This window comes from Musa acuminata, chromosome BXJ1-5, assembly GCF_036884655.1.
Source record: "Musa acuminata AAA Group cultivar baxijiao chromosome BXJ1-5, Cavendish_Baxijiao_AAA, whole genome shotgun sequence".
In the NCBI taxonomy this organism is placed as follows: Eukaryota; Viridiplantae; Streptophyta; class Magnoliopsida; order Zingiberales; family Musaceae; genus Musa; species Musa acuminata.
In genome coordinates this window covers 28,204,892-28,219,638 of record NC_088331.1, presented here as the reverse complement: position 1 = coordinate 28,219,638, position 14,747 = coordinate 28,204,892, and the positions used below count along the sequence as shown (strand labels likewise).

Sequence of the window (14,747 nt, the reverse complement as noted above, 5' to 3'; positions counted from 1 at the left end):
TTTAAATGGACTAATGAGGCTAATGATGCTTTTGAGCTTTTAAAAAGAAAGGAGACCAAAGCTCCTATCTTAGTTCTACCAAATTTTGATAATGTGTTTGAGGTTGAATGTAATGCATCTAATGTGAGAATTGATGCTGTTTTGAGTCAAGACGGAAAGCCCATTACATTTTTTAGTGAAAAGCTAAATGATACGAGAAAGAAATATTCTACCTATAACAAGGAGTTTTATGCCATTTATCAAGCTTTATCTCATTGGAGTTAATATCTTCTTGATAAGCCATTTGTCTTATATTCTGATCATGAGACATTAATTAATCACTAGCACAAGCTAAACAAGAGGCATGCACCTTAGGTGGACTTTTTACAATCTTATAACTTTATAATCAAGTACAAATCAGGTGTTCAAAATATAGTTACTGACGCATTAAGCAGAAAAATTTCTTTATTATCAGCAATGAAAGTCAAAGTAGTTGGATTTGAAACATTCAAAGATCTCTATAAGTATGATGCGGATTTCGGCTCAATATGATAGAATTACAAATCAGGTTCCTTTCAATAATTTTTTTTATCTTTAATGATTTTCTTTTTCGAGCTAATGCTTTATATGTTCCATCTTGTTCTTTGAGATAAGTAATTATAGTTAAAGCTTACGGTAATGTTTTGGGTGGACATTTTAGTAGAGACAAGACTTTAGCTCTTGTACAATCAAACTTCTATTGGCCTAAGATGTTTAGAGATGTAGAGAGATATGTAAAGCAATGCCGAGTGTGTCATTTGGCAAAACCACAAAGTTAAAATTTTGGATTGTACACTCTATTGCCTATGCCAAATGCTCCATGGGAGGATATGAGTCTTGATTTCGTTTTGGGACTATCAAGGACTTAAAGGAACAAGGATTCTATCATGGTTATTGTTGATAGATTTTTAAAAATATCTCACTTTGTTCCCTACAATAAATCTAATGGTACATCTCATATTGTTGATTTGTATATTAAGGAGATTGTTAAATTGTATGGTATCTAAGAACTATGGTATTTGATTGAGATTCAAAATTTCTTAGTTATTTTTGGAGAACTCTTTGGAGGAAGCTAGGTACTTCTTTGAATGTCAACAGCTCACATCATCCATAAACCGATGGGCAAACTAAGGTAACGAACAGAAGCTTAGGAAATTTGCTTAGAAGCTAAGGAAATTTGCTTAGAAGCTATGTTGGCAAGAATATTAAGTACTGGGGTCTCATTCTTCCATAAATTGAGTTTACATACAATCGTTCTATACATCATAGCATTGGTAAGAGTACTTTAGAGGTTGTTTATGGTACTAATCCTATTGGTCCTTTAGATTTCGTCCCTCATTCGACAACTAAGTAATTTAGTGGAGATACTGATGAGAGAGTAAAGCAGATAAAGAAGCTACATAGGGTGTTAAAGCAAATATAGAAAAGCGAAATGAGAGGTATATAGAAGCTGCTAACAAACATAGAAAACATATGAAGTTTAATGTTAGTGATTTAGTCTGGATTCATCTAAGGAAGGAGAGGTTTCTACCAGGTAAATTTAGAAAACTGAAACCAAAGGCTAATAGTCTATTCAAAGTGCTTAAGAGAATCGGTAAAAACGCTTATAAGATCAAGCTACCTGAAGATTATGGAGTATCCCCAATGTTTAATGTTGTTGATTTAAGTCATTTTCATAATTATGTTGACGAAATAAATAAAGACTTGAGGACTAGTCTTTTTCAACCAGAGGAGATTGACACGAGAGTGCCTAATTTGCTACAATATACTCATATGGACCTTGTTGATGATATGATATTTTTTTCAGCCAATAATATTGCTTCATAATCTTTAACTCAGCCCACTAAAAAATGACAACTCATCAGCATATTCCCTATATAAAGTTAAAGTTGTTTCAAGTTACTTTTCTTCATGACTAAGGAATGCATTAAAGGAGTTGGTTAGCATTTGTAAAACACTTAATTTCGAAATTTCCTATGCATGAGGGGATGTTTCATATACTAGTATTTATTTTAGTATTTAGGGCTTAAAAAAGATTTTAGAAACTGATGATATTTTGCAGAAGCTCTTTTGGAGTACTCTCTTAAACTCTATATCTCTTGGATGTATTTTTGAGTAGTGAGTCTTTTTGTTTTCAGTTCTGTATCATCGTTTATAATCCTTGGGGTGGTGAACTTTCTATATCCCTTTATGATTTTAACTTGGTGGTGAGCTATTTTTTGATCTTATGTAAGTCTTATCGTGAGTTCATGTCTTTTTCATTTCAAACACTCATTCCAGCAAATATAACTGTAACTTTTTTTCAAGAGTTTGTTTTTTATCTACTATGATTTTTCTATCCGAAATACTCATTCCAACAAACATAGTTCTACTGTTATTTTTTTTTTTCAAAATTTATTTTATATTTTCAATCCAAAACTATATCATCAGTTTTCTTTTAAAATCCATTATACTTTACGTATTTTTATTTTATTAGATGTTTATTACGGAAAAATAACAAAACGAAATATCTTTCGTCGCTTTGGCCGAGTGGTTAAGGCGTGTGCCTGCTAAGTACATGGGGTTTCCCCGCGAGAGTTCGAATCTCTCAGGCGACGAATTTTTTTTTAATTATTTAACTAAACTTTAGTTAAAATCATTAATCTGCGCTTTGTCTATTTCAACTCGTGAGACATCACATGATCATGGGTGCTTTGATCGATGATATTCGTAGATTTTTGTTTTTTTGCAAATTTATAAAAAGAAAATAAATCTTGAAAATAACCCCTCCGATTATTTTCTCTATTTTGCTTTTGGGATCGGGTAGGATGACGAAATGATATCCTCAAATTAACGCGATTTCTCCTTTTTCCTTTAATTTTTCTTGTTTTAAATGGCCACACTTTTACGTATGATAGCGTCATCGCCCCTATTCGACTTGTAAGTGCAATTCTTCTCTCTGGGCCCATGTTAGTTTGTAGACCTTACGCTTACCCGTTCTCCGACTGGAGGACACGTTGGGCAAACGGACCATTATTCTTGAGCGGACGCCGGGTAGATTCGAGCGCTGTGGGTAAAGCTTATTAAAAATAGGTTGACATTCAATTATTTCTGCGTAACATTCCTGAAAGGCTACGTTAAAATGACCAAATCACTCTCGTCAAATGGAAAATATGGATGACAAAATAGTCATTTTAATATTGGCAAGCGGCTAGTGGGGATTGAATCTTGACGAGGGATCTGCAATAACCCATTCCTTAGGGATCTTAATCGCATCCTCCAGAGAATGGTGGCCCTGTTCTCAAAGATGATCGAAACCATCTATTCTCCGTTCTGTAAAACTCGATGGTCAGGATCATCCTGGGGCATCGCTCCAGCTCGAGCACCGGCTAACGGAGGCCGCTCAATCCCCGTTGATCCCGCACGTGGAAATCATGCCATCGCGCATCACAGGACCGCCACGTACGCATCAATGTTCGTGCATTCACGACCGTGGCAGAGTAGCGGCTAACGTACGGGTCCTCTTTTGCTGCAACGCCCCCGTGAATCGATGAAATCCGAGAGACTGAGTAGAATGATATAACATTGGTCGGTTACGAGGACTTGTAATTATCATTTTTCTCCCAGGGATTAATGAGACGAGATCAAGTCTCGCCAACAAACACCTCCCCCACACCGTCCATCTCGCCCTCGTAACCCCGCCTCTCCGATTCCGATCGCCTCCGCCGGCCACAAGGATTCAATCCGATCCCTTCGATTCCTATCTGAAGGCCCTCCGATCGCCGTCCGGATCCCTGCTCCCTCGCTGCCGCCTTCGCCACCGCCACCGCCATCGCCCACGGTCCCTTCGCCTCCTGTCCGCCTCGGATCCCTCGGCCGCCGTGGATGGAGAGATCGAGGAGAGTCGGATCCGCGAGGCTTTGCTGCTGAGGAGAGGGGTTGAGAGGAGAAGATGCCCGGCCTCTCGACGAGGAGTGCTCAATTCGGCAGTGCCCCGCCGCCCGTCCGATCCGCCTCCCCCGATGGCATCTGGTCCAAGCACCTTGATAGCATCACCTTCGATCAGCTGCACAAGGTAATCCGTCGGATCGACGGTTTTGGTGTTGCTTTGGGTTGTTGTCGGTTGTGCCTAGTCCTTGATCCGGTTTTGGTCTGGATCATTTTGTTGTTCTTTTTTTTCTGTGAGGTGTGCATTGATTGTTTGAGTTCTTCATGCGAATCGATCTAGTTTTGTTTCAAGCTTGTTTTTATTGGATTGGATTAGGAATTCAATTTTGCATCATATAATGCGCTTCCTTTATGAAAAAATGGCCCAAGACCTAGGGCCGAAGCAAGAAATTATTAGCATATCCGAATGTGTTCACTGTATGCTTAGTACAAATTCGGAACCAACAGTCTCTTTTGCTTGTGGTTGATAAATATTAATTGCTGAATAGACTGGCATGCATCTTTTAACATTCAGTGAACGATGAACAGAGAAAATAAAAGATGTCTAATTTGCAACTCCTATGTTATTGATAGAGAAATTCACCAACTGAGAAAATTTTGTTTTCTGTTTGTTCTTGGTTAATGAATTTATTATTTTATTCTTATATTCTAAGCATTAATATTTTCATCAATGCAATTGAATTAGTTTTGGAGTGAGCTACCACTTCGTGCACGAAAGGAGCTGCTGAGGCTAGATAAACAGACCCTATTTGAACAATCTAGGAGGAACCTCTACTGTTCAAGGTGTAATGGGTTGCTTCTGGAAGGCTTCTCACAGATAATCACTTATGGGAAGTCATTGCAGCAGGAAGATCCCAGCTTTCAGCAATCTGATAGAGCTGGGACCCGCCAATCCCAGAACACCAATGATTTTGAGGTGCTGGATCCATCGTTGCATCCCTGGGGAGGCCTGACAACGACTAAGCATGGAATTCTGACAGTTCTCGACTGCTTTATGTGTGCAAGATCACTGAAGACACTCCAAAATGTATGCATGCCATGCTATTGTGATCCTTTCTGAAACATAATTTTATGTTTCAAACAATCAAATTGCTGATTATCTTTTTTCATATTTAATGTCTGTAAACTTTTCAGATCCTCTTTATCTGTGAAGTTTTCTCTTTCTTACTCCTGGTCTTCTATTGCATGCTTTTCTACATATATCTTTAATCTGGTTAGGCTTTTGTAGTTAATGCTGAATCCCACCAAGAATGTTATTAGTTTCAAAATGGTAGACTAAGATTCCATATGAGTTGCCGACTTTCTTTTCTTATTATTATATTCTGGAAATGCATGGCCTTTCATTTTTTGGTCGTTCTGTAGGTATTCGATAATGCTCGAGCTAGGGAACGTGAACGGGAATTGCTTTACCCTGATGCATGTGGTGTCGGAGGCAGGGGTTGGATAAGCCAAGGGATGGCTAATTATGGCAGGGGACATGGACATGGAGCCCGCGAAACCTGTGCTTTGCATACTGCAAGGCTTTCATGCGATACACTTGTGGATTTCTGGTCTGCCCTAGGTGAGGAAACTAGATCATCCCTCTTGCGGATGAAGGAGGAGGATTTCATCGAGAGGCTTATGTACAGGTGGGATTTTTTTTTGTTTTCCTTTAAGTTTTGGCTTTCTTTTTGGGAACTTCTTTTTCATAGTGGATAAATGATTTGATAATTTAGTATCAAAATAGAAAAGAAAGGAGTTGGTTGGTCCTTAGTTGCTATAAACATAGTAGTACACAAATCCTTACATTTATGGTCTAAAAAGTATTTAGATAAAATAATGTTGCTATAGCTTATAGCTTTTAATATTGTTCCACCAAAGAATCTAAGTAATTTGATAGTTGGTTTTGGTACAGAAGATATTCTTTTGAATGAAAAAAGGAAAAAGGGAGGCCTTTGCTAGACTGAACCGCAGAACCTTTAAGATCAAGCTTATGCATATTGGATGTCGAAGTATAGGATCCTAAGTGTGTTTCCAATGGAAACAGAGCAGAAAATGAAGCTTTTATGTACAAGATTTTTGGCTCTTAGGTCGACAATGACATTAAATACAAATAGCTGAAACCAACTGTAGGTGTATTTGGTTGCAGAAAATTGAAAATGGAAAAGGATTTTAGGAGAAAAGTCAGGTCAGCAAAGGGAAATGAATGCAGTGTTTTGAAAAACACTAGGCGCTATGGTCCTAAAACACCCGAGGCGCTAAGCCCTCGCCCAAGAGAAGCGAAGTGCTCTCGAATATTAAAATATAAAAAATATATATTACAATTGATAAATATGATTTAAAATGAAATCTCATCAAATATTTCTTATGGAAGCCAATTTAAATTTTGTCATATATTAGAGGAACCTATTAGTGCAAGGTCAACTAATTTAAATTTTATCAAATTGGTATGTTGTTGATATTGTTTTAACTAGTGAAATTACAAAAAATCATAATATAAGATAAAATCAACTTTCCCATTAGGGGCAAGTTTGTAGCTTCTTGCTGATGATGGCGAAGGAATTTTTGAAAATGTCCCTCGTTGGCGGAGGGAGTTGCGCACGAAGGCAGCGGCGGTGGAAGAAGCTGTGGATGGCAACGTTGGCGGAGGGAGCTGCGCATGAGAAAAGCAGTGGCGGAGGAAGTATGATGAATGGGATTGGGAAGTCGATGGCAGAGGGAGTTGCGCACGAAGGCAGTAGCGACGTACCAGAGGTGGGTCAAGCGGCGACATAGGTCTAGGGTTTCACTGGGTCGGTGGTGTCGAGGGGCGGGGGTGGGGGGGGGTTTGGGGTTGGGGTTCAGTGATAGGTTTAGTTGGTTTGATTGAACCAAGCTATATGTTCAACTGGAACGACGCTCACATTCACTACAGAACTCGCCCGAGGCGCTCGGTGCCTAGGCTCAGGTGACCACCCAAACGATGCTTTATTGAAGCATGTCACCCAGATTATGTGAGGCACTCGGGCCTTGCGTCACTTCAGTGCCCAGGCTGTCACGAACGGTCGTCGTGCACTCACAACAACTTCGTTCAACGAATCGTTTGTCGCTTTTGCATGCTTGTACAAAGACATAACAACTTGTTTTGCCTTAGTTTTGTATGTTTTTGCTTGTAAAGCGCATGTTCGAACAGGTTGCAATGTTGTCGTGCGACCGCTCGTTGCGCCGGGTCGAAATGCCCCAAAATAGCTCTATTTTCGCGTGCCACGGCTTGTTTTCTGCAAGCCGCAGCAGCACACCAAAACATCAGCCATCTCAGCACCTTGGAACCCCCCGGGTGGCACAGGGCTGGATGAGGCTTCGGTATATTGTCGGGCATTGGAAAAATCTTCAAAAGTTCACACATTAACTTGGCAGGAACTTGCCTTCGCACCTGGCACCCGGTGAGCAGTTGTTTGTGGACTTGCAACTGTTCGTTCTACCTTTTAAAGTCTTTGTTTTCTCCTTCCTCTCTTTTCTCTCTTGCACTCAAGGTGCTTGCTGAATTGCTTGTAAAGCTTCCCTCTTCGCGAGACATCGGGACTTGTCCGTTGTAAAGTAACGGTTTTCAGTCTAATCAACTTTTTGTTTTACAGGTCCTTCGGGACCTGTACAAGGTTACAACTAGGCTGAACCTTTGCAGATGCATATGTTGTAAGGGCGCCTCATGACCTTAGGCGATCCCAGCTACGTCCGAGAAGTTGGCGTAAGGGTGTGTTGCGACTTAGGCAACTCAAGCTAAGTTCGCGACTTAACCGCAAGGGTGCCTCACGACTTAGGCAATTCCAGCTAAGTCCGTGGCAATATGGTATCAGAGAAGGCAAGCGATTCAAGCAAGCAGCGAAGAAACTTCACAATCTCACCATGGCCAAGCATCGTGGCGAATCGAGCAAGGCGGGGCAAGTCGGACCATTGCCCCAAGCAATCGCAGGTGGGCTGCAAGTGCAAACTCGCTCTCATATTGGTGGAGCTACATTGGTGGATCGTGGTAGCGAATATGATGAGCGAGAAGTTGGCTACTCTTCGTGATCGGAGGAGGCGCAATCTGGAGCTCCAATCGGGAAGAAGAGCCATAAGGAGAGACTCACAATGGAGGAAACCTGCTTGGATGTTCTTGAAGCGAGCTTGAAGGAACTTTACCAAGGCCAATGAAAGCTTCTTGGGGTAGAGAGCTCGCAAGAAGAAGCTGAATCTCGAATCGACAAGGTTGAAGCCCTAGTCGATTGATTGACGGATGATACCAAAGACTTCGTGCAACATTTGCACGAAGTTGTGGCAGAACTCACTTCCAGAGTGGCAGCGCTCACAAGGGCACTAAATGCAGTAGGGAGCAACACCCGCATTGTGCCGCCACAAAACTTGAGGGCACCTGAGCCTCATCGCGATTGAGGTGTTAGGGACACAAAAGAACTCGAGAATTTCTTGTTCTAAAGCCATGAGCTAAAACCATGAGCTAAAATCAAAGTGAGCTAAAATCAGCTCAGCAAGTGACAAAATATATATAGAATGAAAAGAGATAGCTTCAAACAAATAAGGTATTACAATGCAAGGTAAAATACAAGAACTCTCAGGATACTATCTCATTAGATACATAATCACAAATGTCATGTCCGAGAAGGATAAGCTGTTCAGCTTTCTCGATGGCCTAAAACCATGAGCTCAACAGGAATTACATTGAAGGAATGTCACCAATATGATCGGGGCAATTGCGGCTGCAGAAAGGCTCACCGACTTTGTTTCCTCGGAGGACTCGGGGAAAAGGAAACAATCTTCAGGAAATTGCCTTCCAAAATATTCTTGAGGGAAGGAGCTTGGGGGCGAACAAAGGAAGAAGAGTTCCCACAAAGGGCCAAGCTCAAAAGACAAGGCCCTAAAACCTGGCGAATGCTTCTTGTGTGGAGGGCCGCACATGGTGAACAGGCACTCAATGCTTTAATAGTTTCCATCCATCCCCCCAAATCAGACAAGGGTAAAGTCGTCGTCCTCAGTTCAAGTAGTTCTGAATCCAGCATCGACGATAAGGAGTCACAAGGTCCCCGAACGGGAGCAATGCGTTTGTTGAATGCATTGTGGGGTTAAGTGGGGGAGAACATGAAGGCAAAGCCATTGAAAGCAGGGAGTAGTGAACTGATGTACGTGGATATTAAGCTCAACGGCTAAACAACCCGTGCAATGGTGGACATGGGTGTTAGGATCGGAGCGGCACTAAGAGGGGGGGGGGGTGAATTAGTGCAGCGGATTAAAACGTTGGTTTCGACAAATCTTTCGTACGATAAAAATCGAACTTGAAAAGCTTAACTTGAACGTAAGAAGGTAATATCCACGTAAGAAGGTAATGATGAAATAAAGCACGTAAGAAGGTTTGCAGTAATGTAAATAGCAATAAGAAAATGCAAACCAGAGATCATGTCGATTTTAAAGTGGTTCGGTCAAATGACCTACATCCACTTGCGAGGCCCTCTTCGATGAGGCTCCCACCTTCCACTAGCAAATCTCTTGAAAGGGAAGGGCAAATACCCCTCTGACAACCTTTTCCAAGCAGTTCACACTCTTACAAATTTTCAGCAAGAAAGAAGGAGGTGAACACTCTAGCAAATTGAAAACAAGACTTGCTAAGACTTTTCTAAGACCTTTTTCTCAATCTTTGCTACTCAAAAAGTTATAATCTCAGCTGAGATTTGAGGAGTATTTATAGGCCTCAAGTGGATTCAAATTTGGGCTCTAAAATTTGAATTCTCTTTGGTTCCCGATGTTGGCGGTGCCACCGCCCGTCAGTGGCGGTGCCACCGCCTATCAGTGTCTGACACTTACAGTGGACTTGCGGTGCCACCGCCCAGCCAAGCGGTGCCACCGCCTGGCTCTCGGGTGCTGGGCAGTGCCACCGCCCAGTCTGGCGGTGCCACCGCCAGACCCTTCGATTCACTGGTTGGGCTTTAATTTTAGCCCAAACCAAGTCTAATTTTGGGCCCAATTGGCTCCTAACCAGGATATATGATTATCTTTTAATCCTAATCCTAATTACATGTGAACTACATAACTTAAAACATCCTAAGCAAGTTTTCAACGTCGAGTCTTATTCCGGCGAGCTTTTCGACGAACTTCCGGCGGACTTCCGATATGCTCTCGGGTTTCTTCCGACGGACTCCTAGCAACCTCCCGATCTTGTGACGACTTCAACGAGTAGCCGAGCCTTCTCAGTGATCTCCGCAAACCTCCGACGATCTCTTCAGCGAACTTCCGAAAATTCCGACAAGTTCCTGATTTCTTCTCGGTTGGTTCCGGCAGCATCTCCGACGATTCTTCGGACTCTTAAACGTCCATCGAACTTGACTCCGGTATTCTTGCTTTATGTTTTCTGGTTATCGTAGTTAATCCTGCACACTTAACTCAATAATATGGATTAGATCAATTAACCCATCAATTGATTTTATCATCAAAATATGAGATTCAACAATCTCCCTTTTTTTTATGATGACAATCAATTGATGACGGAGTTAAACATAACTCCCCTTATCTATATGCCATATTATGAGAAGATAAAAAACACTTGAATTCCATCCCATTGAATTCAAGCATAAATCGATAAGTTCTAACCGTAGAACTTATCATTATTCTCATTAAGCAATAGTAAATACGAAACTTCGATGAAAATCATTTTCAAGTCAAATGATAAGGGACGATTTTTACTACGACAGGAGATAAAGATTTTCAACATGAATTTCATGATATAGATATAAGGCATGCTTTCAATATGATCAATCAATCTTGCGATATTCTTAAAGATTTTGCAAGGCATATAAGACATTCATATCACACAAGCTTTTGTAATTCATATAAGTCATGTTATCGATGCGCATAAGACATTTTCATTAAGTCATGCTATCGAAGTGGTATAAGTCATCACTTAGTCATCACTTCTCCCCCTTTGTTATCAACAAAAAGGGAATGAGACTTGAAGCACATAATTTGTAATTATAATATCAGGAATTCAGCATTGATCATACAAAAATTTATCATTCAAAATTAAGTATGCTAAAATATTTACGTAGAGTTCATCTTAAAGGAAAATTCAGCATTCATCCATTTTATCAAATCTCTTCTTTCTATAAATAACAAAAATTGTAGGTGTACAAGGAAGAGATTGTGATAAAAAAAATTTCAAGTAGTAACTCCAATAAGTCAAGATCATAATTCGAATACAAACTCATTCAAATTCAAATCGTCAACTTGAAACTCATAATCAAGCCATCAAAATCAATTTCGAGATTCACAAAATATCATAAAATCATTAATCTTGATCAGATGGGAGCGGTGTTTGACTCAAGATAGGATAAGGTAATTTAACGTGTCATTTAGAATCGAAAGAGAAGGATTAAATTCACCGAGGAACGGAGAGAGGATGAAAAACTTTACGAAAAATCCATTCAAACAAGTTTATTCTTAGGGATAATTTAACATACCTAATTCCCTTCTAATGAATTCAAATTGGTCTTCATTTAAAGCTTTTGTAAATATATCTGCTAATTGATGCTTTGTGTCAATGAATTCTAGAACAACATTATTGTTAAGGACATAATCACGTATGAAATGATGCCTAACGTCGATGTGCTTAGTTCTAGAGTGCTGAATTGGATTTTTAGTAAGACATATGGCACTAGTATTATCACATTTTATGGGAACGTTTTTGAAGTGAATTCCATAGTCTTCTAATGTATTTTTCATCCAAACAACTTGTGCACAACATGCACTTGCAGCAATGTATTCGGCTTTCGCCGTAGATAGTGCAACTGAATTTTGTTTCTTGGAAGTCCAAGAAACAAGTGCATGTCCTAAAAATTGGCATGTTCCGGATGTACTTTTTCTGTCTATCCTGCATCCGCCAAAATCGGCATCTACATAAGCTATTAAATCGAATTTTTCAGATTTTGGATACCACAATCCTAGATTTGGAGTTCTTTTAAGATACCTAAATATTCTTTTAACACTCTTAAGATGAGATAATTTAGGATTAGATTGAAACCTAACGCAAAGTCCTACACTAAACGTAATATCCGGTTTAGTCGCGGTGAGGTAGAGTAGACTACCTATCATTCCCCTATATGTTTTTTGATCGAAATTTTCACTATTTTCATCCAAATCTAACTTAGTCGAAGTACTCATCGGGGTGTTTGTTGCTTTTGAATTATCCATGTTAAATCGTTTTAACAATTCTAATGTATATTTAGATTGGTTAAGAAATATACCATCACTAAGTTTTTTGATTTGTAATCATAAAAAGAAAGTTAATTCACCCATTAAACTCATTTCAAATTCATGACTCAAACATTTGGCAAATGATTCACATAGTGATTCATCCGAAGAGCCAAAAATAATATCGTCAACATAAATTTTGACAATAAGAAAATTATCTTCAAAGTGTTTGATAAACAATGTAGTATCAACCTTGCCTTTGGTAAAATTATTTGAAATAAGAAAGGAACTAAGCCTTTCGAACCAAGCTCTAGGAGCTTGTTTTAAGTCATAGAGAGCTTTAGTCAATTTGAATACTTGATTAGGTAGAAGAGAATTTTCAAATCCGGGAGGTTGTTCAACATATACTTCTTCTGAAATAAAACCATTCAAGAAGGCACTTTTGACATCTATTTGAAACAATTTAAAATTATTACTACTAGCATAGGCAAGGAGCATCTAATGGCTTCTAATCTTGCCACAAGAGCGAAGGTTTCTTCGTAGTCGATACCTTCTTCTTGGTTGAAACCTTTGGCCACTAATCTAGCCTTGTTTCTAACCACGATACCATTTTCGTCTTGCTTGTTTCTAAAGACCCATTTAGTACCAATGACTAAATGTTCACTGGGTCTAGGAACAAGCTTCCATACCTTATTCTTCTCAAATTGATTTAATTCCTCTTGCATTGCAATGACCCAAAAATCATCTTTTATGACCTCGTCAATACATTTAGGTTCGATTTGAGAAAGGAAGGCGGTGTTAGCACAAAAATTCTTGAAAGAGGAACGAGTTTGAACCCCTTTTGATGTATCTCCTATAATTAGCTCCTTTGGATGAGCATCTATATACTTTCATTCCTTGGGTAAGAAAATTTCGGAAGAAGGTGCATCCAAGTTGCTATTTTGAGGAGGGGGTTCATTTAAATTCAAATTATCAAAACCAAGATCATCATCAAAATTATTTTTCTTTAAATTAGAAATTTAAATAAAAACTACATGAATATACTCTTCTATTACTAAGGTTATTTTGTTAAAAACCCGAAAAGTCTTAGAAACGGAAGAGTAACCAAGAAAGATGCCTTCATCGGATTTAGCATCAAATTTTCCTAAGGCATCCCTTTCATTAAAAATAAAGCATTTACAACCGAAATTTTTAAAATAGGAAATATTTGGTTTTTTGTTATTCCATAATTCATAGGGAGTTTTTGATAGGGACAGTCTTATTAGAACCCTATTCATGATGTAGCAAGTTGTATTTACGGCTTCGGCCCAAAAATATTTGAGTATATTATGTTCATTTAACATCGTTCTTGCCATTTCTTGTAGGTTTCTATTTTTTCTTTCAATTACTCCATTTTGTTGGGGATTCCTCGGAGTGGAGAAGTTGTGATTGTATCCATTAACTTCACAAAAATTTTGAAAGTCACGGTTTTAAAATTCGCCACCGTGATCACTCCGAATTGATGAAATCATGAAACCTTTTTCGTTTTGAGTGAGTTTACAAAATTTAGAGAAACACTTGAAACAATCATTTTTGTGAGCTAAGAAATAGGTCCAAGTGTATCTAGTATAGTCATCCACAATTACAAACGCATATTTACTTCCTCTTAGACTTGTCGTGTCAATTGGTCCAAATAAGTCCAAATTAATCAATTGTAATGGTCTAGTGGTGCTAATTTGAGTTTTTGGTTTGAAACTAGTTTTTATTTGTTTACCTAGTTGACATGCATCGCATACTTTGTCCTTAATAAACTTTATATTTGGAATTCCTCGCACTAATTCTCTAGATGAGATCTTAGATATTAGTTTCATGCTTGCATGGCCTAGTCTCCTATGCCAAAGCCAAGCATCATCATTTAAAGCGGAGAAGCACATTTCATTACTTAGTTCATCAAGTTGATGGTGTAGACATTATTTTGTTTTAATGCAATCATAGTTATGTTATGGTTTGGTTTTTCAATAATACACACATTTGATTCAAATCTAACGATATAACCTTTATCGCATAATTGACTAACACTCAAGAGATTATGTTTCAATCCATCAACTAGTAAGACATCATCAATAGAAAAATTTAATTTGTTACCTATGGTTCCCTTGCCAATGATTTTGCCTTGGTTGTTGTCTCCGAAGGTGACGTACCCTTCTTCTTTGCTAGTGAGCATAGAGAAATGAGATGGATCTCCAGTCATATGTCTTGAGCATCCACTATCTAGATACCATCTCTTGCTCCTAGCTTGTGATGGTGTATGTTTCTACAAGAAGGGATTATTTTTAGGTACCCATTTTCTTTTGGGTGCCTTAAAAATTGATTTGACTTGTTCATCATATTGCATAGAATTGATCATGGTTCCTTTAGGAACCCAAATTAGTTTGTTCGGACTAATTTTCTTGAATGGACATTTATAAGTTTTATGTCCATATTTGCAACAAAAGTTGCAATTGCTTTGATGCCGAACATGTAAGACAGGGCATTTAATGAAGGTGGTTGGATTTTGGTGAGGACTTCTCACAAATTCGATTTCACTTCTTTTAGGAACATGACCCTTATTTGTAAGGATCATGTTCAAAGACTTA

General features: G+C 38.9%; 1 protein-coding gene and 1 non-coding gene across 2 annotated transcripts in view; both read left to right on the top strand.

The window, feature by feature from the left end:
- Positions 1-2,533: 2,533 nt before the first annotated feature.
- Positions 2,534-2,615, top strand: TRNAS-GCU (transfer RNA serine (anticodon GCU)). The gene has a single exon. It is a non-coding gene; the product is annotated as a tRNA-Ser (tRNA).
- Positions 2,616-3,554: 939 nt separating this feature from the next.
- Positions 3,555-14,747, top strand: part of LOC103974327 (uncharacterized) — a 36,361-nt gene continuing 25,168 nt past the window's right edge. Inside the window, exons 1-3 of the mRNA XM_009389125.3 lie at positions 3,555-4,072; positions 4,631-4,972; positions 5,308-5,573. Coding sequence (XP_009387400.2) covers positions 3,950-4,072; positions 4,631-4,972; positions 5,308-5,573 — 731 coding nt within the window. The 5' untranslated portion in view covers positions 3,555-3,949. The remainder of the gene's footprint in view (positions 4,073-4,630; positions 4,973-5,307; positions 5,574-14,747) is intronic.